Source organism: Scyliorhinus torazame, chromosome 6 (assembly GCF_047496885.1).
Source record: "Scyliorhinus torazame isolate Kashiwa2021f chromosome 6, sScyTor2.1, whole genome shotgun sequence".
NCBI lineage: Eukaryota > Metazoa > Chordata > Chondrichthyes > Carcharhiniformes > Scyliorhinidae > Scyliorhinus > Scyliorhinus torazame.
In genome coordinates, this window is record NC_092712.1 from 42,499,294 (window position 1) to 42,524,104 (window position 24,811).

A 24,811-nucleotide genomic window follows, 5' to 3' on the forward strand; every position below is an offset into this window, starting at 1 on the left:
AGGTACACCCATAGTGCTGTTAGAGAGGGAGTTCCAGGATTTTGACCCAGCGACAATGAAGGAATGGCAATATATTTCCAAGTCAGGATGGTGAGTGACTTGGAGGGTGGTGGTGTTCCCAGGTATCTGCTGCTCTTGTCCTTCTAGATGGTAGTGGCCGTGGGGTTGGAAGGTGCTGCCTAAGGAACCTTGGAGAGTTCCTGCAGTGCATCTTGTACATGGTACACACGGCTGCCACTGTTCATCAGTGTTGGAGGGTTTGAATGTTTGTGGAAGAGATGCCAATCAAGCAGGCTGCTTTGTCCAGGATGGTGTTGAGCTTCTTGAGTGTTGTTGGCTTATGTCCTGGTCACGGTACTTAAGAATGAGAATATGTGGCAAATCTAATAATAATAATCTTTATTGTCACAAGTAGGCTTACATTAACACTGCAATGAAGTTACTGTGAAAAGCCCCTAGTTGCCACATTCCGGCGCCTGTTCGGGTACACAGAGGGTGAAATCAGAATGTCCAATTCACTTAACAAGCACGTGTTTCGGGACTTGCGGGAGGAAATCGGAGCACCCGGAGGAAACCCACACAGACACGGGCGAACGTGCAGACTCCGCGTAGACAGTGACTCAAGCCGGGAATCGAACCTGGGACCTTGGCGCTTTGAAGCAACAGTGCTAACCACTGTGCTACCGAGCTAGAAGAGGTCTTACAGAGATTACTGAGAGCAAGGGTACACCTGAAGAGGCAAAAATGTGTTTTTCAAGTCAATGAGGTGACTAGTTAGGCTATCGGGTGGATAACAAAGGTATAGATCAAGGAAGCACCAACTGCAAGAAATGCCACGGAGTTAAAATCCTTCCAGGGATTAGTAAATTATTACGGGAAATTTACCCTGAATTTGGCCTCCTTACTGACCCCCATGCAAACCCTATATGGAAGGATCAAAGATGCTCTTGAGAGGCACCACAGGTGGAGGCTTTCAATGAAGTTCATCAACAATTGCTGTCATGACTTCCGGGTGCGGCGATGACCAGCTGAGTCGCACGTTTCGGCAGCTCCCGGTGAAACGGACTTTTGGGCTCTTGATAGGAGCCCCAACGGCAATTTTGACGGCTAAAAACACTGTGCGGTAAACCAGAAGGGAATGCCCCCTAGATACGGATGAAAAAAGGAGGAGAAAGTGGCCGGATTGCAGTGGATCCTTTAGAACAGCAGCAAGGAAGGCAAGCAAAAACCAAGATGGCGTCGGAAGGTGGCAGTTTAACATGGGGCCCTGAACAACAAGAGTTCTTGAAATGCTGTGTGGAAGAGCTCAAAAAGGAAATGAAGAAAGAGCTGTTGGCCCTGATACTACAGGCGATCGAAGGGCTAAAGGAGGAACAAAAGACCCAGGAGCGGGAGCTTCGGGTCGTGAAGGCAAAGGCAGCCGAGAATGAGGACGACATACAGGGCCTGGTGGTGAAGACGGAGATGCATGAAGCACATCAGAAACGATGTGTGGAAAGGTTGGAGGCGCTGGAGAACAACGCGAGGAGGAACAACCTGAGGATTCTTGGTCTTCCTGAAGGTGCGGAGGGAGCGGACGTCGGGGCATATGTGAGCACGATGCTGCACTCGTTAATGGGAGCGGAGGCCCCGGCGGGTCCGTTGGAGGTGGAGGGAGCATACCGAGTGATGGCGCGAGGACCGAGAGCAGGAGAAATTCCCAGAGCCATAGTGGTGAGATTCCTCCGTTTTAAGGATAGAGAAATGGTCCTTAGATGGGCAAAGAAAACTCGGAGCAGTAAATGGGAGAACGCGGTGATCCGCGTTTATCAAGACTGGAGTGCGGAGGTGGCGAGAAGGAGGGCGAGCTTTAATCGGGCCAAGGCGGTGCTTCATAAAAAGAAGATAAAATTTGGAATGCTGCAACCGGCAAGACTGTGGGTCACATATCGAGGGAGGCACCACTACTTTGAGACGGCGGATGAAGCGTGGACTTTTATTGTGGAAGAAAAACTGGAATGAGCGGGTTATTAAAAAGAACGTTTGAACAAAGTGGTGGGGCGAATGTGGGGGGCGAAGAGGGGGGAAAGAGGAGTTTTATGTACTAATCCTGCGATGTGGTAACTTTTCTCTCTTCCACAGGTGGTGAAGGGGGAGGAGGGGAGGTGGAGGAGATGGGGCGTTGGCCATTGGGGGCGGGGCCAAGGGAGAAGCACGGGCTTGGTTCCCGCGCTATGATAATCATGGCGGGAATAGAGAAGCAGGAAGGAGGGGGCGTCGCACGGTGTGAGCCGAGGTCACGGGGGGAAGCCGAGGTCGGCCAGAGTTTGCTGACTTCTGGGAGCAACATGGGGCGAGTAATTAAGCTAGCGGGGGATCTAGCGGGGGGGTGGGAGGGGGGAATTACTGGGTTGCTGCTGCTGGGGAGAGGGGGGAGCTGGTATGGGAGGGGATGGGCGGGGGGGCACCGCCTGGGGGAGATACAGCTGCGTGGGAACCGGGTGAGGAGCTGGAAAAAGGGGATGGCTAATCGACAAGGGGGGGGCGGGGTAGGAAGCCCCCCAACCCGGCTGATCACGTGGAACGTGAGAGGGCTGAACGGGCCGATAAAGAGGGCACGGGTAGTCGCACACCTTAAGAAACTTAAGGCAGATGTGGTTATGTTACAGGAAACGCACCTGAAACTGATAGACCAGGTTAGGCTACGCAAAGGATGGGTGGGGCAGGTGTTCCATTCGGGGCTAGATGCGAAAAACAGGGGGGTGGCTATATTAGTGGGGAAGCGGGTTATGTTCGAGGCAAAGACTATAGTGGCGGATAACGGGGGCAGATACGTGATGGTGAGTGGCAAACTACAGGGGGAGACGGTGGTTTTGGTAAACGTATATGCCCCGAACTGGGATGATGCCAATTTTATGAGGCGGATGCTAGGACGCATTCCGGACCTAGAGATGGGAAAGCTGATAATGGGGGGAGATTTTAATACGGTGTTGGAACCAGGGCTGGATAGGTCGAAGTCCAGGACTGGAAGGAGGCCGGCAGCAGCCAAGGTACTTAAAGATTTTATGGAGCAGATGGGAGGTGTAGACCCGTGGAGATTTAGCAGACCTAGGAGTAAGGAGTTCTCGTTTTTCTCCTATGTCCATAAAGTCTACTCGCGAATAGACTTTTTTGTGCTGGGAAGGGCGTTGATCCCGAAGGTGAGGGGAACGGAGTATACGGCTATAGCCATTTCGGATCACGCTCCACAGTGGGTAGACTTGGAGATAGGGGAGGAAACAGGAGGGCGCCCACCCTGGAGAATGGACATGGGACTAATGGCAGATGAGGGGGGGTGTCTAAGGGTGAGGGGGTGCATTGAAAAGTACTTGGAACTCAATGATAATGGGGAGGTCCAGGTGGGAGTGGTCTGGGAGGCGCTGAAGGCGGTGGTTAGAGGGGAGCTGATATCAATAAGGGCACATAAAGGGAAGCAGGAGAGTAAGGAACGGGAGCGGTTGCTGCAAGAACTTTTGAGGGTGGACAGACAATATGCGGAAGCACCGGAGGAGGGACTGTACAGGGAAAGGCAAAGGCTACATGTAGAATTTGACTTGCTGACTACGGGCACTGCAGAGGCACAATGGAGGAAGGCACAGGGTGTACAGTACGAATATGGGGAGAAGGCGAGCAGGTTGCTGGCACACCAATTGAGGAAAAGGGGAGCAGCGAGGGAAATAGGGGGAGTGAGGGATGAGGAAGGAGAGATGGAGCGGGGAGCGGAGAGAGTGAATGGAGTGTTCAAGACATTTTATAAAAAATTATATGAAGCTCAATCCCCGGATGGGAGGGAGAGAATGATGGGCTTTTTGGATCGGCTGGAATTTCCCAAGGTGGAAGAGCAGGAAAGGGTGGGACTGGGAGCACAGATCGAGGTAGAAGAAGTGGTGAAAGGAATTAGGAGCATGCAGGCAGGAAAGGCCCCGGGACCGGATGGATTCCCAGTTGAATTCTATAGAAAATATGTGGACTTGCTCACCCCGGTATTGACGAGGACCTTTAATGAGGCAAAGGAAAGGGGACAACTGCCCCCGACTATGTCTGAAGCAACGATATCGCTTCTCTTAAAGAAGGAAAAGGACCCGCTACAATGCGGGTCCTATAGACCTATTTCCCTCCTAAATGTCGATGCCAAGATCCTGGCCAAGGTAATGGCAATGAGAATAGAGGAATGTGTCCCGGGGGTGGTCCATGAGGACCAAACTGGGTTTGTGAAGGGGAGACAGCTGAACACGAATATACGGAGGCTGTTAGGGGTAATGATGATGCCCCCACCAGAGGGGGAAACGGAGATAGTAGTGGCGATGGATGCCGAGAAAGCATTTGATAGAGTGGAGTGGGATTATTTGTGGGAGGTGTTGAGGAGATTTGGTTTTGGAGAGGGGTATGTTAGATGGGTGCAGCTGTTGTATAAGGCCCCGATGGCGAGCGTGGTCACGAATGGACGGGGATCTGCATATTTTCGGCTCCATAGAGGGACAAGGCAGGGATGCCCTCTGTCCCCATTATTGTTTGCACTGGCGATTGAGCCCCTGGCGATAGCGTTGAGGGGTTCCAAGAAGTGGAGGGGAGTACTTAGAGGAGGAGAAGAACACCGGGTATCTTTGTATGCGGACGATTTGTTACTATATGTGGCAGACCCGGCGGAGGGGATGCCAGAAATAATGCGGATACTTGGGGAGTTTGGGGATTTTTCAGGGTATAAATTGAACATGGGGAAAAGTGAGTTGTTTGTGGTGCATCCAGGGGAGCAGAGTAGAGAAATAGAGGACCTACCGTTGAGGAAGGTAACAAGGGACTTTCGTTACCTGGGGATCCAGATAGCCAAGAATTGGGGCACATTGCATAGGTTAAATTTAACGCGGTTGGTGGAACAAATGGAGGAGGATTTCAAGAGATGGGATATGGTATCCCTGTCACTGGCAGGGAGGGTGCAGGCGGTTAAGATGGTGGTCCTCCCGAGATTCCTCTTTGTGTTTCAGTGCCTCCCGGTGGTGATCACGAAGGCTTTTTTTAAAAGGATTGAAAAGAGCATCATGGGTTTTGTGTGGGCCGGGAAGACCCCGAGAGTGAGGAAGGGATTCTTACAGCGTAGCAGGGATGGTGTGGCTGGCACCACCGAGCCTAAGTGAGTATTATTGGGCCGCTAATATTTCAATGGTGAGTAAGTGGATGGGAGAGGAGGAGGGAGCGGCGTGGAAGAGATTAGAGAGGGTGTCCTGTAGGGGGACTAGCCTACAGGCTATGGTGACAGCCCCATTGCCGTTCTCACCGAGGAACTACACCACAAGCCCGGTGGTGGTGGCTACACTGAAGATTTGGGGACAGTGGAGACGGCATAGGGGAAAGACTGGAGCCTTGGGGGGGTCCCCGATAAGAAACAACCATAGGTTTGCCCCGGGGAGAATGGATGGGGGATATGGAATGTGGCAAAGATCAGGAATAACGCAACTGAAAGATCTGTTTGTGGATGGGAAGTTCGCGAGTCTGGGAGCGCTGACCGAGAAATATGTGTTGCCCCAAGGGAATGCATTCAAGTATATGCAACTGAGGGCTTTTGCGAGGCAACAGGTGAGGGAATTCCCGCAGCTCCCGACACAAGAGGTGCAGGACAGAGTGATCTCAAAGACATGGGTGGGGGATGGTAAGGTGTCAGATATATATAGGGAAATGAGGGACGAAGGGGAGACTATGGTAGATGAACTAAAAGGGAAATGGGAAGAAGAGCTGGGGGAGGAGATCGAGGAGGGGCTGTGGGCAGATGCCCTAAGCAGGGTAAACACGTCGTCCTTGTGTGCCAGGCTAAGCCTGATTCAGTTTAAGGTATTACACAGGGCGCATATGACTGGAGCACGGCTCAGTAAATTTTTTGTGGTGGAGGATAGGTGTGCGAGGTGCTCGAGAAGCCCAGCGAATCATACCCATATGTTTTGGTCATGCCCGGCACTACAGGGGTTTTGGAGGGGGGTGACAAAGGTGCTTTCAAAAGTAGTGGGGGTCCGGGTCGAACCAAGCTGGGGGGTTGGCTATATTTGGGGTTGCACAAGAGCCGGGAGCGCAGGAGGCAAGAGAGGCCGATGTTTTGGCCTTTGCGTCCCTAGTAGCCCGGCGCAGGATATTGCTAATGTGGAAAGAAGCCAAGCCCCCGGGGGTGGAGACCTGGATAAATGACATGGCAGGGTTTATAAAGCTAGAGCGGATTAAGTTCGTTCTAAGGGGGTCGGCTCAAGGGTTCACCAGGCGGTGGCAACCGTTCGTCGAATACCTCGCAGAAAGATAGATGGAATGGAAAAGAAGGCAGCAGCAGCAGCCCAGGATCGGGGGGGGGGGGGGGGGGGTGGGGGGGGAGGAACCAGAAGGACTCTCAGGGTTGTTAATATATACTGTATAATATGTATAGGTCGTTGCTACAGATAATTATATATTGGACTGTTAAATTATATTTTTGGAGAGTGTTACTTGTGATAAGGCAGTTGCCAATTAGGGTTAGTTTTCATTTTTGTTATTTATTATTTGTTCATTTTCTGTTTATAAAATAGGTCATTGTTATTTGTGTTGTTATAATATTGTGTAAAGGATGCACAATGTACTGTGTTGGTTGACCAAACATTTTCAATAAAATATTTTAAAAAAAAACAATTGCTGTCATCCAACGTATTGGCCTGTTTTGACCCTAGAAGGAACTCGCTCTGACATGCAGTGCATCCTGTTACAGGGTTGGCTTGGCATCGAGTGCCGGGTGGCATTGTGGTACAGTGGTGAGCACTGCTGCCTCACAGCGCCATGAACCGGGTTCAATTCCGACCTTGGGGACTGGCTGTGTGGAGTTTGTACGTTCTCCCTGTGTCTGAGTTGTTTGAGCTGCTCGCAGAAAAATACTTTTCACTGTACCTCGGTACACGTGACAATAAACAAAATCCAAACCCAAATCCAAGGTAAAAGGAAGATTTATATATTCTGGTGCAACAAAATTTGTAATATTTTCAGGTGCAGCACAGCATGGAGCGATTGAGATGAATAGCATTGATACCTTTAAGTGGAGGCTGGCAGAGCCATGGCAGAAAAAGGTACAGAATGAAATGCAAAGAGAGTTAGATGGAGTAGGTTTTGAGGAGGCTCTTGTGGGGTACAGACGTAGGTGTGGATCTGTTGGGTCGAAATGCTTCTTTCTGTGCTATTAAAGAATATCTATGCAACAGTGACTCTTTGATCTTTTTTTGGAACAAATCTCCTTCAGTACTTTACAACAATCCTCTTCACAACATTGTTTGTTCCCTTAGCTGACGATAGAGCTCGCCCAATTATACTTGGTTAAAGGAGACAGTGATGTGTGTGAGCATCTGTGTATAAAGCTCTTGAAGAATGTACAAAACAACGATGATGTTAACATGGTATGTTTATTTACATATATTTCAGCTCCTCTTTTACCAAGATGGTTTTTTTCTATTTCTTTATTTAATTTCTGGCCATTGGATTCTCCTTCTTCACCCCCCCCCCCTTCCCCCCACTTCCTCTCTTGCACTCACCCCTTCCCTCTACTCCTCCATCACTTCAACCACCATGTTTTCCCAGTATGGGGCCTCTTCACACCAAGCATCCATTTCCTCAACAAAAGAGAGAGCTGGAGACTGGCCTCCTGGTTTTGCCAATGGCACTGGGTAACCTGCTACTTGGGGGCCTCCCTCATAATATCTCCGGTGACTTGACCCCATTTGATTTTACTTCTCTCCATCTGATCGATCTGCCCCAATGTGGGGCCGAGGCTACAAGACCATAAAAGGTAGGAGCAGAAGTAGGCCATTTGGCCCATCCAGTCTGCTCCGGCTTTCAATGAGATTACGACTGATCTGAAATGATAATCCTCAACTTCACTTTCCCGCCTTATCCCCACGACCCTTGATTCCCTGACTGATTAAAAGTCTGTCTGCCTCAGTCTTGGCCTAACCATGTGGGGACTGAGCATGTAGCTGTGATTTAGGATTAGTCCCTTTTGTTAAGTAATGGGTTAAGAGACATTGCAATTAGTTGTCTCATTTATGTTAAGTATCCATTAATTGACACTGATATGTGAAGGGGCTTCAGGTGGCCTTTGTCAGGTGGTGTGTTGTCAGAGTTTTGGGCAGAGGCTGTGGAAGTGAAATAATTGGTGTTTGGTGAAAAGGAACAGGACTTTTGACTCTTCATACAACGGTAACTAAAATGTCTAACAGTGGTAGCAGAGGATGGTTGCTGTGCAAATGTGAAGGTTTGAAAGATACAACTTTTCCTGATCAAACCAAGGAGTGAGTGAGAAAGAAAAAAAAGATACATGGCTGAACCCAGGATAAAGATGGCTGGATATGGCTATCCCCCCTTATTTTCTGAAAGGGTACGACCAATGGAGAAGTGCAGTAGTTATGTTGACTAAGGTAACTGTCTTGGGAAAGAGAAAACAAGGTATGGCATTGGCTCTTTCTCTACCTTATGACAGTAAAATCCGAAACAAAGTGCTTTCTGAGCTGGAATTGGAAGAGTTAGACTCAGAAGAAGGTCTGGAGACTCTATTACAATATATGGATAAATTTACAAGAAAGATGACTTGTTAAGTGCGTATGAAGCATGGTCGGAATTTGATAAGTTCCAGAAAATAGAGGAATTCTCCATGGAAGACTATATAATGGAATTTGGCAGACTATATAAAAGGCTGCAGAAACACAACCTGGAATTTCCACAGTCTGTGTTGGCCTTTAAATTACTTGACTGTGCTAGAGAGAGCAACATGGATAGGCTCCTGGTTTTGACAGGAGTTCAGTTTATGGATGAGGATACCTTAGTCGATCAGATGACAAAAGCTTTAAAGAAGTTTCTGGGGAAACATTTGATTCCGATGGCTCTGATGACTCAAATAGTCAGTCTGCTATAAAGCAGAATATGGAAGATACACTAGTAACAGGATGGCGAAATTGTACGGCTACGAACAGGGCCCAAGACTATAGAAAGAGATCGAGGCAAGGAAATTATGAAGACAGAAACCCAGTTAGAACTTACAGTAGGAAGATGAACCCCAGAAATGCACGGGGCATGATAAATCAATGTTTCCGATGTGACTCTCAATACCATTATGTCTTCAGCTGTCCAAAACGTTATGATAGAGTGTTTGAAGCGACACATGACACGGAAGAGTCAGAAGAGGAAAAAGATAGTTTTCAGAGAGAAGACATTGTCCTATTAACAAGCAGTTTTACACCGGTAATGAGGGTGTTGGTTGCAGAATCCTTCAATTGTGCTGTATTGGACAGTGGCTGCACATCTACTGTGTGTGGAATTGACTGGTTAAAATGTTACCTGGACTCCTTGAATGCTGAAAGTCTTAACAAGGTTAAGGAATTTGAAAGTTCCACAAATTTCAGGTTTGAGGATGATAATACTCTGAAGTCGCTGAAAAGAGTGGTGATCCCTTGCAATATTGCCATGATTTTCATTACCACGGATGTTGTATCAAGTGAGATACCTTTGCTTCTGAGCAGACTGTCGAAGAAAGCACACATGAAACTGGGTATAGAACAGGATAAGGCAACAGTTTTTGGAAAGACGGTGGATTTACAATTTACACAGTCGGGACACTATTGTATTCCATTACTGAAAAATAATATTTCAAGTAGAGTGGTTAAGGATGTGTTAATGGCAGTTGAAAATGGGACTTTCGCTGATAAAAAGCTTGTTGTATTAAAACTGCATAGGCAATTTGCACATCCGTCTCCTTGGAGGCTGAAAATTTTATTAAAGGATGCAGGGGTAAGGGATGAAGACTATATTAATTCCTCCATTTGATTTGGAGGAAAATGTAACTGGTCTGATTAGTAAGTTTGCAGACGACACAAAGGTTGGTGGAATTGCGGATAGCGATGAGGACTGTCTGAGGATACAGCAGGATTTAGATTGTCTGGAGACTTGGGCGGAGAGATGGCAGATGGAGTTTAACCTGGACAAATGTGAGGTAATGCATTTTGGAAGGGCTAATGCAGGTAGGGAATATACAGTGAATGGTAGAACCCTCAAGAGTATTGAAAGTCAAAGAGATCTAGGAGTACAGGTCCACAGATCACTGAAAGGGGCTACACAGGTGGAGAAGGTAGTCAAGAAGGCATACGGCATGCTTGCCTTCATTGGCCGGGGCATTGAGTATAAGAATTGGCAAGTCATGTTGCAGCTGTATAGAACCTTAGTTAGGCCACACTTGGAGTATAGTGTTCAATTCTGGTCGCCACACTACCAGAAGGATGTGGAGGCTTTAGAGAGGGTGCAGAAGAGATTTACCAGAATGTTGCCTGGTATGGAGGGCATAAGCTATGAGGAGCGATTGAATAAACTCGGTTTGTTCTCACTGGAACGAAGGAGGTTGAGGGGCGACCTGATAGAGGTATACAAAATTATGAGGGGCATAGACAGAGTGGATAGTCAGAGGCTTTTCCCCAGGGTAGAGGGGTCAATTACTAGGGGGCATAGGTTTAAGGTGAGAGGGGCAAAGTTTAGAGTAGATGTACGAGGCAAGTTTTTTACGCAGAGGGTAGTGGGTGCCTGGAACTCACTACCGGAGGAGGTAGTGGAGGCAGGGACGATAGGGACATTTAAGGGGCATCTTGACAAATATATGAATAGGATGGGAATAGAAGGATACGGACCCAGGAAGTGTAGAAGATTGTAGTTTAGTCGGGCAGTATGGTCGGCACGGGCTTGGAGGGCCGAAGGGCCTGTTCCTGTGCTGTACATTTCTTTGTTCTTTGTTTTGTTTGTAAACTTATAGAACAGGTTAGTGATTGCTGTGAAGTTTGTAGGAAGTCCAGAAGGACACCAGCACGACCGATAGTACGACCTTTGGCCAGGGATTTTAACAACATTGTGGCTGTGGACCTTAAGACATTGGATAAGGCCATTTTTCCCAAAGGACAACTACCAAAAGTTGGTACAACGGTGACATACTTGCCTGAAGGGTCTAGTCAATGGAAGGATGCAACTGTTATTAGAGCAGGGAAGGCCACTGGAAAGTATAAACATTGGTTGAATGTACAGCAATGAGGGGAGGGAGTTAAGACAACGGATTGGGAACACGAAGTTCAAAAATGGAGGTCACAGAAACGCAGTGCCAGTTCAGATAGTACACCGGTTAGTGAACAGGTCCGCAGGAAAAGGTCGAGAAGTTTGAAAGGACATCCCACAGCAGATAGGAAAGATCAAGCAGTAGCAGTATAGAACAAGTTACCAGGCGGGAGAGGGGACGTAGTTTATCAAGATCTCGGAACATGGGTAAGACTACGAACACTCATAGGAGTAGAAGCCCACATGCATGTGAGATTTTGATGGCTTCCAATAAATTATATGAAAAGTTATCAAAGATGCTAAACAGCAAGAACTGCATAGGGGAGTGAATTTGGGGTATACACGGAAGTACCGGACAGGGGACAACGAGCTCTATCCCACAGATGGATTTGCACGGAAAAGTTTCTTCCAGATGGAACTTATAAGGCAAAGGCCAGGCTTGTAGCAAGGGGATTTGAAGAAAACTTAGAAGATCAGGATTTAAGGGTCGATTCACCTACAGCAGGAAAGGTTATTTTAAAGATCTTCTTGGCTTTATTAGCCACAAAGGTATGGGAATGCAAATCTATAGATATAAAAGCTGCCTTTTTGCAGGGGCATCAGCTCCAGAGAGACATTTTTCTCCGTCCTCCTAAAGAAGCAGCTAACACAGAAGGGGTACTCTGGAAGTTGAGCAAATGTGTATATGGATTAAATGATGCATCTAGAGTCTGGTATTTTTCGGTAAGGTCAGTTTTGTTAAAGTTAGACTGTTGCCAGTTGAAAGCAGGTCCTGCAATGTTTTACTGGCACTATAAAGGAAATCTTTCTGGCATTTTTATGATGCATGTCGATGATGTTTTGTGGGGTGGGACTAGTGATTTTGAAGCTATTGTAATCTCTGGTTTGAGGAAAGAATTCAGGGTTGGAAGTCAGGCTTCTGGTGCATTTAAATATATTGGACTGGAAATTGGACAGACTAAGTTAGGGGCAACTTTACGTCAGCAATCTTATTTGGAAAGCATCAGCCCAATAGCAATTAGTCGTGGCCGAGTTTCACAAAAAAACGCAATTGTTTCAAAGATAGAAAAAGAGCAACTGCGAAGTTTAATTGGGCAACTGAACTGATTAGATAGACAGACTAGACCGGACGTGAGTTTTGATGTCTTAGAGTTGAGTACAAAAATGAATGATCCCAAAGTGGAAGACATAATAAGAGCAAATAAAGCGTTCGCCAAACTAAAAATGCAGCAGTGTGTTTTGAAGTTCCCGGTTTTAGGTGACCTGAGGTACTTGAAACTCATCGTTTATAGTGATGCGTCCTACGCAAATTTATGTGATGGGGTTTCAAGCGCAGGAAGTTTTATAATTTTCCTTTTGGGGAACAATGGTAAATGTTGCCCGCTTGTGTGGGAAACAAAGAAAATAAGGAGAGTGGTAAAAAGCACTTTGGCTGCTGAGACGTTAAGCCTTGTAGAGGCGGTGGATATGGCCTTTTATATAAGTATGATATTGACAGAAATTTTGGAATTAGGGAATTTGGGTAATATACCTATTGACTGTCACATTGACAATAAATTCTTGTGGGAAAATGTGCACTCTACAAAAAGTGTCAATGAAAAGAGGTTACGGATAGACATCGCAAGTTTGAAGCAGATGTTGGACAGAGGGGAAATAACAAAAATTCAATGGGTCGACAGGAGCTATCAACTGTCAGACTGTTTTACGAAAAAAGGGGCGAGTTCACAGAAACTTATGGATATTGTTAATGAAGGGCGCTTGTTTCTGTGACTGTTTTTTTTTCTTTCTCGTCCAAACAAAAAAAAAGGGGGGAAATCATGTGTGTGTTTTTGAGATTCTTGAAATTTTGTTTTCACCTAATTTTTTTTAATTCTCCAAGGAAGGCGTGACTGTTAAGTAATGGGTTAAGAGACATTGCAATTAGTTGTCTCATTTATGTTAAGTATCCATTAATTGACACTGATGTGTAAAGGGGCTTCAGGTGGCCTCTGTCAGGTGGTGTGTTGTTAGAGTTTTGGACAGAGGCTGTGGAAGTGAAATAAGTGGTGTTTGGTGAAAAGGAACAGGACTTTTGACTCTTCATATCACAGCAACTAAAACGTATAACACCTTTGAGTTTTAGCGTTTTGCACCTTCCTGCCACAACTCACTTCAACACTTGCCCAAGAATATTCACGATTTGGTGGTAGGAAGGAAAAGTGATTTTCTCTTTAACACAAAGTGCTTTACTGCTTGCTCGAGCAGTAACTCTGCTTCTCAGTGTGGGATGGAGACATCAAAAATTAAATGGGTCAACAGGAGCTATCAACTGTCAGACTGTTTTACGAAAACATCTCTGTCAGGTGATGTATAGTTAGAGTTTTGTGCAAAGGCTGTTGGAATGAAATAAATGTGTGTTTGTGACAAAGGAACAGAACTTTAGACTCTTCATATCACAGCAACTAAAACGTCTGACATATTTCTGTTCAAAAACCCACATATTTAAGGCAATATAATGCCTATTTTGGGGATAGAAGCCTGGTAGCTAAATCGCTGGCTTTGAAAGCAGACCAGCAGCACGGTTCAATTCCTCCCCGATCAGGCGCCGGAATGTGGCGACTAGGGGCTTTTCACAGTAACTTCATTGAAGCCTACTTGTGACAATAAGCGATTTTCATTTCATTTTCATTTCATTGAGAGGTGTGCAGGAGGGAGGGGGATGGTATTGGTGGGTAAGATATTAATACCTGTTGTCATTCTCTTTCTGTTCATAGATGATGGCAGACCTCATGTTTAAAAAACAAGAATATGAACACGCGACATTCTATTACCGACGTCTATTGGAGAGATCACCAGGTATCTTTTGGCTCTGTGTATAATGCCATGTGATCCAGTGATAATTAGCAATGCAGGTGAATTGTAAGATCGATTCTAACCATTTTTTGGCTGTGGTCTTGCTGCTGAAGGCAGGATATTGTTGTCTCGGTGGGGCTGCTAAAATTAGGGTGTCGCCAGTCAGTCGGATTGAAAGACAGCTATTTGAGGCGGGAGTTCGCCCTCAGACGGGGGTGCAAGTCCCGCCTCTGGCCAGTTAATGCCCCACGGAGGGGGGCAGCCGTCAGGGGGAAGCGTGCATTGATTCACTGCCAACATTTTCGGTAGCAGGGCAGGAAACTGCGCAATCCCCCCAATAATCCTGCCCAATTATTCAGGATAATTCCCTTTGCAATCCACCAAAATCTGGAACCACCTTCAATTTTAAACTCTTCATAGAATCATAGAATTTACAGTGCAGAAGGAGGCCATTCGGCCCATCGAGTCTGCACCGGCTCTTGGAAAGAGCACCCTACCCCAGGTCCACACCTCCACCCTATCCCCATAACCCAGCAACCCCACCCAACACTAAGGGCAATTTTGGACACTAAAAGCAATTTAGCATGGCCAATCCACCTAACCTGCACATCTTTGGACTGTGGGAGGAAACCGGAGCACCCGGAGGAAACCCACGAAGAGACGGGGAGAATGTGCAGACTCCGCACAGACAGTGATCCAAGCCGGGAATCGAACCTGGGATCCTGGAGCTGTGAAGCAATTGTGCTAGCCACAATGCTACCGTGCTGCCTAAATCTCTCTTATCGCGAGGGAGAGTGCAAGTTCATTTCTCACTTGGAAAAGTCCCATTGTACTATGATTTACAGTGGTTCAGGACAAAATAAGATACATTTATTTCAGCGTGTTGGAATTTGAACCATAGGTCAGCTGCCTCAGTTGATAATGCAGATTGATTTTTCTTACCAAATTTGATAATGATTTCATGGTCACCACCATTACTGAGGCCGACTTTCAATTCCAAAGTTATTAATTGAATTTGAATTCCACCAGCTTGCTATTTGAGCCCATGTCCCTAGAGCATTAGACTGGGCCTCTGTATTACTAGTCCAGTGACATTACCACTACGCCATCGCCTCCCAATAAATGAGGCTGACGTTCCAAGGTGATTCTAAGGAAGCTTTGTTGGAGGTTTGGTCCTTTGGATAAGATATTAAATTGAGGTCTATCTGCCCAATTAAATGGTTCAGATGCCCATTAAAGACCCCATGGCACTGGAGAGCTGGTAGCATAGAGGTTACAGAATGGAATGAGGCCATCCACTGTACCAGCTCCATGTGAGAGCAATTCAAAACTAATCCTACGCCCCACCGTCCTACATCTTCTTCTGTTTCAAATATTTGTGCTACTGTCCAACAAAAGATGCAATGGTCTCTAGCTGAACCAGTCTTTCTTGCAAAGCACTCTATGAATCAACAGCACTTTGAATAAAGAAAGCTCTATAAACCACTTTACATATACTTCCAGCAACAATCTTAAATTGATTGTTAATCGGCAGTACCTCCTCATACAGAAGTAATCGTCTTTTCCTGTTCAATCTGTCAATACTCTTCGCTATTCCAAAGACATCTATGAAATCTCCCCTGTTTTAGTGAAAATAGCCCCAATATCTCAAGTCCCTCATTGTAAAATTAGGTCTTTGTTTAGGCCTGCTTTCAGGTGGATGATTGATTACACGCTGGAAGTGCACGCCCGAATCTGGAGACCTGAACCTCATCTGAAAATAGACCTCAGGCGCCATTCAGTTTCCTGCCAGTGAACTGTGGGCACTAAGTGGGTGTCCAGGGACAATTGGCGCCGACGAGGACCAATTTGGGCAACCGCTTTGCTGATGATTATGGGCTATCAGGAGCCCTCAGGAGTCCCGCAGAGGCAGAAGAAACATTGCTGTTCCTCCTGATTCCATGCGGATTAGCGCTCAGAGATAAAGGTGTGTGAGATTTGTTGCTGATAGTCTCAAAGGGTTTTCTTTCAGCCGAAGTATTATTGCACAATAGAATGGATCACTGCAAGTGGCTATTGAAGGCATGCCAATCATCCCCTTTAAGAAGGATGTGTATTAAGATGAAGCAGAAAACTATTAAAAGGTGTGGGGAAATAGTGTGGAGCTCCAATGTGCAGCCACCATTAGCATGGACAAATTTGTCCATAGGGACTCCTTCTGTAGTCAATTTTCTCTGATTCTGTGATCATCAAATAAACTCATGTTATTTGATATGAGATCCATATATTGTCGCACTCTAATATTCATCAGAGGAGCATACATCACAAAGGAGCTCAACCCTACTCCACTCATTCATTTCCCATAGCCCTGAATTTCTTTCCTTTTCAGTATACATTTTGTGTTTCCTTTCAAAAGTTGCAGTTAGATAATTAATATAACGTTGGACTTGTTTTTTTTTCCAAGGACAGGTTGGATGCTCTGTTCACCTGGTTCGTGGAATCACCTACTTTCGAAAGAATGTTTATCTGTTTTCTTCAGGAACAGTGAAGTTAACAAGGATTTGCATCACTGTCGAAGATCTGTAAATGTGTTTATCTTTTCCTCTCCTTTGGGCAGAAAACTTCTTGGTCTTAAGCAAGTTAATGAAGCTGTTCAGAAAAACAGGCAGACTTGATAAAGCACGAGGGTTTTTGGAGCTGGCCGAGAGGAAATCAACAAGGACCGTTGCGGAGCCCGGGTTCAACCACTGCAAAGGCCTCTATCTCTGGTAAATGAAGGTTCAGTGAATTGTGATGACTTGCATGTTTGCTCCAAAATATTCAAGAATAAGGTGTGAGAAATGCACAAGCCCTGAAGCAGTTTGGCCAACAAGGCCTGGTCATTTCAAACCTGTTTGCGCTACTTCCTGTTCACTAGTTCGAGGTGTTTGGAGTGTGAGGGCCGGCAAAGGCTATTCTTAGCCCCTGTGCCTCAATGGTGGATGAATCCAACTTCAGATCATAGAATTTACATAGAAGGAGGCCATTCGGCCCATTGAGTCTGCAATGGCCCTTGGAAAGAGCACTCTACTTAAGGCCTCGCCTCCACCCTATCCCCATAGCCCAGTAACCCCACCTAACCTTTTGAACACTAAGGGGCAATCTTTAATTGCCAATCCACCTAACCTGCACATCTTTGGGCTGTGGGAGGAAACCGGCCGTAGCACCTGGAGGAAACCCACGCAGACACGGGGAGAAAGTGCAAACCTTTGAAATTAACGCAAATTAGTGCATACTTCTTGGGGCAGGTTTTCAAATCTGAATGGTCCATGAATGCTTATATCTGGAATGTTGAGAAAATGGATAGAAATCCATTATTCTGTCCTAATCACACCTGTTGTGCATGTTCACCCTGGAGCGGGGACAGTAGCATTTATATCCAAATGCCTTTGGCAACATTTTCTGGGCTGGGAACGTTTAGGAGCCACCCAGATAAAGAGGGTAATGAGAATTGTCTGGCTGCACCTGAGTACTGCGAACATTTCTAATTTATCCAGTCAACTGAATTTAAATTCTACAGCTTCCGGAGTGGGAGAGCTGAACTCATGTTTCTGGATCATTTGTCCGGTTCTCTGGATCATTAGTAACAGTCTTCACCTGTTCTACGGCAGAGGGAGCCAACTTTGAAACCAACCTTTCGGGGAGATATTTGCCACCATTCTCCTGAAGGAAGGATAACGTATTGTAAGAACTTTGGCCATCTGTATGAGCCATTCAGCCAAACAACTAACCTCAGGCAGGGGAGGTTTTTTTTATTCTTTCATGGGACATGAACGTCACTGGCAATGCCAACATTTGCTGCCCATTCTGATTTGCCCTTAAACTGAGGTTTCAAGAGTCAACCACAGTGCTGTGGGTCACATGTAGGCCAGGCTGGGTAAGGATGGCAGATTTCAGAGAGGAGTAGGAGTAGGCCAGTCGATCCTTGGAGCTTGCTCCGCCATTCAACGTGATCATGGCTGATCCTCTATCTCAACGCCATACTCCAGCGCTCTCCCCATTACCCCATGACGGCACGGTGGCACAGTGGTTAGCACTGCTGCCTCACAGCTCCAGGGCCCCGGGTTCAATTCCAGCCTCGGGTGACTGTCTGTGTGGGGTTTGCACTTTCTCCCCGTGTCTGCGTGGGTTTCCTCCGGTTTCCTCCCACAGTCCAAAGATGTGCAGGTTCGGTGGATTGGCCATGCAAATTGCCCCTTAGAGTCCAAAATGTTAGGTGGGGTTACAGGGATAGGGTGGAGGTCTGGGCTTAAGTAGGGTGCTCTTACAAAGGGCCGGTACAAACTCGATGGGCCAAATAGCCTCCTTCTCTGCTGTAAATTCTATGATTCTATGATTCCACCAGTGGCGTGTTTCTCGGCAGTGGGAGGAGGCCCACCGTTGACCAGCCCGCTACTGTCAATGGGATTTCCCATTCAATCCACCCCACTCCGCCAGGAAACCCGCGACAGGGGTGCGCTGTCGGCGGGACCAGAAGATTCAGCTGGCGTGAACAGTGGAAGATCTCGCCCTGAAAGTCTCTAAATCTATCTATTTCCTCTGAAATGTATTCACTGAATTGGCTTCCACAGCCTTATATGACAGAGAATTCCATTGGTTCATCACCCCCTGAGTGAAGACATGTCTCCTCATCTCATGGACTACCCCGAGTCCTGAGACTGTGACCTTTTGTTCTCGACCCTCCAGCCAGAGGAAACACCGTCTTTATACTTTATACTTTTCAATTAGGGAACCAGATGGGTTTTTACAACAATTGACGATTGTTTCATGGTCACCATTGCTGAGAGTAGCTTTAAATTCCATATTTTTAAAATTAATTTAAATTTAAATTCCGCCAGCTGACATAGTGCTGTTTGAACCCATGTCTCCAGAGAATGTTTTCTAGGCCTCAGGATTACTCGTCCAGTGACATTGCCACTGCATTACTCACGCTCTCCCCATAATCATAAAGTATCATCCACTTTGCCGCCCCAGGCAAAAGAAGAGAAACATCAACCAGAATTCCTAATCCTGATCGCTGACTGGTGGTTTCAGCTGAAAAATCAATGCGCGTTGGATCAATGTGACTGCGTCAGAAAGGGGCCAAACCTTGTCAGTGGCAAAGCCAAAGTTTATTGCCCATATCTAATTGCCCTTGAGAAGATGGTGGTGAGCTGCCTTCTAGAATGGCTTGCTAGACCATTTCAGAGGGCAGTTAAGAATCAAACAACATTGCTGTGAGGGTGGAGTCAATAGTAGGCCAGACCGGGTAAGGACGGCGGATTTCCTTCCCTAAAGGACATTAGCGAACCAGTAGAGTTTTAAAGATAATCCAGTAATTCCATGATGACCAGGAGGGCAGAGAGGGGGCTGGATTCTCCGTCCCGCCGCACCACATTTCTGTTTCGCCCCGCCGGCGGGATGCTCCGTTACGCCGGCTGGTCAATGGGGTTTCCCATTGTGGGGCAGCCCCACACCGTCGGGAAACCCCCAGGCTGCCGGCAAAATGGAGCATCCCGCCGGCGGAGAATCCGGCCCGTGATCTTTTGAATTCCATTTTCATTCAATCAATTGAATTTAAATTCCACAGTTTCCAGGGCAGAGTTTGAACTCCTTGACGCCAGATTATTAGTCCGGGCTGTGGATCATTAGCCTTGTGACATAACCACTGCGGTACTGTACCCCAATCAGTTGTATCCAACTGTGACTAGGGATAAACAACACCTGCTAACCTTGTCACCAATACGCACATCCCAAGAGTGAGTTTTTAGGGGTGAGGTGAGGATGCGATTCGACTGTGGCTGTGACTCCGAATGAATTCTGTTGCACAGACTGATAATTTACCATCTTAGTGATCGTTCTTCACTTATGCTAAGAGCAATCACTTGGACAAAGTATCAGAGGGAGGATGGTACCCGTGCAACCAGATACTCGTGGGAGTCCGAGCCTTCAGAAGTGGAGCTGACCAGAGGTTATGGGAGAAAAAGAAGGTTTAACTCTCAGAGATTTTGAGAACTTTGCCACAGCTTCTGAATTGCTTACACGAATCAACCTGATGCAGCATGGCAGCCACTGCCAATTGTTCCTTTAATTACTTTTTCAGAGTTACAGAGCCAGAGCTCAGAGTGTGAACAAGGGCAAACCCCTAATCCAGCTCCTTGCCTGCTCCAAAAAACAATTCAAATTGAATCCAATTCATGGTCCCCACAAGAGAGACATACCAGATCCAGGCATTACACCTGACCTCACGCTCATCTTAGCCAAAAGGCCGAGAAGCGATTGCAAATGCCAGTTGTTAATATATTTCTGTTGCTAGGTATACAGGGCAGCCAAATGAAGCACTGAAACATTTTAACAAAGCACGCAAGGACAGCGACTGGGGGCAAAGTTCCATTTACAACATGATCCAGATATGCCTTAACCCAGATAATGAGATCATAGGAAGCAACCTGTTTGAAACCCAGGATGAAGACTTCAGGTTTGATTAAGCCACATTTAATTAATTGGCTAAATATTAGATACAACCCTGTTGTCTCCAATGAGAAGAGATCTCTGGTTTTCACTATATGTTCAGCTGAACAAAGATTCAGAATAGTCAGTACCTGAAAAATAAGTTACAGTTTTGATTGATTGAATGATTGATTGATATTTATTGCCACATGTACCGAAGTACAGTGAAAAGTATTTTTCTGCGGCCAAGGGAACGAACACAGCACAGACACAGTAGACAAAAAAATAATCGACAGAGTACATTGACAAATGGTACATTGACAAATAGTGATTGGCTACAGTGCGGAACAAGGGCTGAATAAGCAGCATAGGGCATCATGAATAGTGTTCTTATAGGGAAAAGATCAGTCCAAGGGAGAGTCATTGAGGAGTCTAGTAGCTGTGGGGAAGAAGCTGTTCCTATGTCTCGATGTGCGGGTCTTCAGACTTCTGTATCTTCTGCTTTATGGAAAGGTCTGGAAGAGGGCAAAGCCTGGGTGGGAGAGTCAAAACTATTAATGGAGAGTCCCACACTGAATCTTTGGCCCAATCTTTCTCTTTCGGATGCGGATCAAGTTGCTTTACATTTTGGGTTTTATATCAGATTTAAACTTGCAGTTCCCCTACAAGCCATACACTCTCCTGACTTGGAAAGGCAGCTCCTTCAACATCAGTGGTTAAAATCCTGGACCTCCCCATCTCACTATGCCACCTGCACTGTAGCAGCTCTTGAAGGTGGCTCATTAACATCTCCTCAAGAGTAATTAAGGAGAGGCAATAAATGTTGGCCTTCTTCAAATAAAGTTTATTTGCTTATATTGCCAGGATACCAGACCAGACTCCAACTTGTATTCGGAGGCCAGGCGAGAAACCCCAAACAATTTGCAATTTGTAAAACTGTGAGGGAAGGATACTTCACCACAAGAGTGAAGACCCTGACCAAAAGGAAAAATCTTTAACTCACTATCTACACTTGCTGCTCTATATATATCACAACAAAGCAACCCAATACAGTTCAAAATCCACTCATAAATAAAGTTAGCAATCAGGGTTACTTGCTGTTCTCTGTGTAGACCCTTTGAGAGAGACTTTTTCATGGACAATTGTCAGACTTAAATCTGATGGTCAAACTGCCAAAACAACAGACAGACCTGCCCCCCCCCCATTAATTACATCATCTGTATCTGTTGTAAGGTCAACAAAGAGTCCACATCGAGTAGGTCGAAACAGAAACTTATAATAATTATTATTTACAGCTCCAGTAGATCCCTATTGGGTCTTCTCTAGCTCACACCTTACTGACTGACTCTATTTATACAAAGCCAAGTATTATTAAGGCGGCCCCACCTCTTATCATGGGAGCTCATATTCTGCAAGATCCATGGGGGAGTTAATCATTCCTACCCCGTAAGAACTGAGCAGGTTATAACAGTATCCCATTAAGATGTCCTATGACCTGCTTAGCTAGGACCAAGCATCATCCCTCATTAATTAATTAATTCATTAATTATCTACATGCCAGGGAACCTCCAAAAACATAAACAGTATTTCATTAGCCACCTCTTTAAACAAATAAATGGGTAAAATCAATGATAACAACACTTTTACGACACCTTAATTACAGCTTTCGCAGATATACATCCTGTATGTATTTGAGCCATATATATATCCTAACAAAACAACCCAATACAGTTCAAAATCCACTAAAAATAAAGTTAGCAATCAGGGTTACTTGCTGTTCTCTGTGTAGACCCTTGGAGAGAGACCTTTTCAGGAACAATTTCTGCCTTGTCAGACTTAAATCCATTTTTTAATAACATTACTACCACAAAATATAAAATACAATATTTAACAATTTCCTACATTCACCACACCTCGTCCTTAAAAAAATGAACTAGCAGTATGAAAAAATGAATTCATTTTCCAAAGCATTTTCAACTTTAAACATTACTCATTACTAAACACTACTATTAGACTATATGATACAAATCTGTTCATATTTATGTATGCAAATTTAAACATCAGTATAGCCCATTTCAGTCTTTATTTCCCAACTTTGACCATTCCACTCTTCTTACACCTCAAAGTTGTGAAAAAACATCTGCAATCACATTTGCTCTTCCTGCTACATGTATAATTTTCAAGTTAAATGGTTGCATCAATAAACTCCACCTAATCAGTCTTGCATTTCGATCTTTAACTTTCTCCAGAAACTTCAGTGGATTCTGGTCTGTATAAATAATTATCTCTGATGAATTGTTAGCAACATAAATGTCAAAATGTTGCAACGCCAATACCAAACTCAATGTCTCCTTCTCAATGGTTGAATGCTTCTTTTGATGAATATTTTGTTTTCTGGAAAAATAACCAACAGGTCTTTCAATACAGTTGTCATTTACTGTTCTTCTCTAATTGTCCCCTATATAATGTGACACTTAAATACACTTTGTTATGATGCACGATCAATTACACTCAAGATGAAGAGATTTCATAACTGAAGGCTTTAATCGACTGGAACTGTTCCCCAGCAGCTTCGGTACAGAAAGTGAAGGCTGCTGGGACGGCACCAGTTCTTATACTCCGCCTGTCAGGGCGGAGCTACGTATCAACAGCCAATGGTAAACTCCTAGGTTTAACCAATGGTCATCAGCCTCTTAGGTACAGCAATACCTGATAATACCACATGTTATACATTATATTGGGCCATAAGGCCACAAAGGAGTCCACGCAGAGTAGTTCAAGGAAATTTAGTTTATTTACAATAACTATTATATATCACACGATAGACTCTAATTGGGTCTGCCTTGCCGGTGCCTAACTGGCTGGCTTCATATACCCAACAAGTATACATTGTTCAGAGGTCCCCGCCCCTTAACGGGGAAGCTCATATTCTGCAAGGTCCATGGGGAAGTTAATTGTTCGCATCCTGTAAGATACTTGTGGGTTATGACAATTGGGAAAGGAATTAAAGTGTTCCTATAATATTTGTATTTCTGTGGTTGTGGACAGATTGTATTTGCTTTCTTATTTGCCCAAAATCAATGTATGGAAAGAGGTGTGTAATTTCCTACCCTTGGAGTGAATATTCCAATTAAATAGTACAGCAGCAAACATTGTGGGTGGGATGTTCCCGCCCTGCCCACCCAGAGATCAGGAGCTGGATTCTCCACCCCGCCCCGCCACATTTCTGTTTTAGCACGTCGGTAGGATGCTCCATTACGCGGGCTGGTCAATGGGGTTTCCCATTGTGGGGCAGCCCCACGCCGACTGGAAACCCCCGGGCTGCCGGCAAAATGGAGCATCCCGCCGGAGAAGAATCCAGCCCCAGACATTCCAGCCCAAGGTCAATCGACCTTTAAATGTTCCATCACATTTTCCGTGCCAGTCACGACACTCCGCGGAGGGTGGGTTGTTAACATTCACCCCAGTGAATTTAAAATAAAGCTATTTCTTCTCACACACTATCCCCAAGTTAACACACACGCATTTATACAGGTTACAGTTAATTCAATCTCGATTTCCTGTCTACTGAGTGGCAGGCTGGTGGTTTCTTGAATAGATTTGATGGTTTAAAGTTGAAGTGAGGGTTTTGTAAAGCGATGGGCTCAAAGCAGATTGCAAGTCTTTTTATAGTTGGGTACCTCAGAGGTTGGCTTTCGGGTGAACTTTGAAACTGCAACAGGCTACGTACTTGATTGTATGATGACTTGCAACTAGTTTCAGAGTCTTATTATCAGGTTGGCTGGTGAATGTTAGTTTGTAAAAGACACCGATAACCAAGAAAGGCTAAGAATACATAATGAGACTCGGCAGCAAGCCCAGACATCCATTATGCTGATGAAACACCTTTGCTCCAGGGAAATCATTTCTTGATTGACAGCATTGGATATCTTATTCCCACTGTCAATTTTACAATGTTTATTTACACAAGATTAAGAGATTTTAAGTGTTTGCAGTTTCTGTTATTGATACTTGAAAGAATCTAGATTATTGAGACTTTAATTGGGCTGTGGAATAAGGACATTTTCTTTAATATAATGTCATGAATGAATGACTTTTATAAAGCTTATTTTTACACATCATATTGTCACTCTAGAATTCAGTAGTTTTATAAAGTGTGTAGTGTGTCAATGGGCATAGGCGTGCCATAGTGTTACATGAGAGGCCATGGGGGTATGTAGAACATAGAACATAGAACATAGAACATAGAACAATACAGCGCAGTACAGGCCCTTCGGCCCACGATGTTGCACCGTAACAAAAGCCATCTAACCTACACTATGCCATTATCATCCATATATTTATCCAATAAACTTTTAAATGCCCTCAATGTTGGCGAGTTCACTACTGTAGCAGGTAGGGCATTCCACGGCCTCACTACTCTTTGCGTAAAGAACCT

At 45.4% G+C, this 24,811-nt stretch overlaps 1 protein-coding gene across 2 annotated transcripts in view; it reads left to right on the forward strand.

Annotated features, from left to right (window-relative positions):
* Positions 1 to 24,811, forward strand: part of LOC140424764 (tetratricopeptide repeat protein 21B-like) — a 169,194-nt gene that overhangs the window by 125,657 nt on the left and 18,726 nt on the right. For both annotated transcript variants that reach the window (XM_072508146.1, XM_072508147.1), the window contains 4 exons: positions 7,299 to 7,409; positions 13,848 to 13,929; positions 16,523 to 16,673; positions 20,240 to 20,401. In XM_072508146.1, the coding sequence (XP_072364247.1) occupies positions 7,299 to 7,409; positions 13,848 to 13,929; positions 16,523 to 16,673; positions 20,240 to 20,401 (506 nt within the window). The remainder of the gene's footprint in view (positions 1 to 7,298; positions 7,410 to 13,847; positions 13,930 to 16,522; positions 16,674 to 20,239; positions 20,402 to 24,811) is intronic.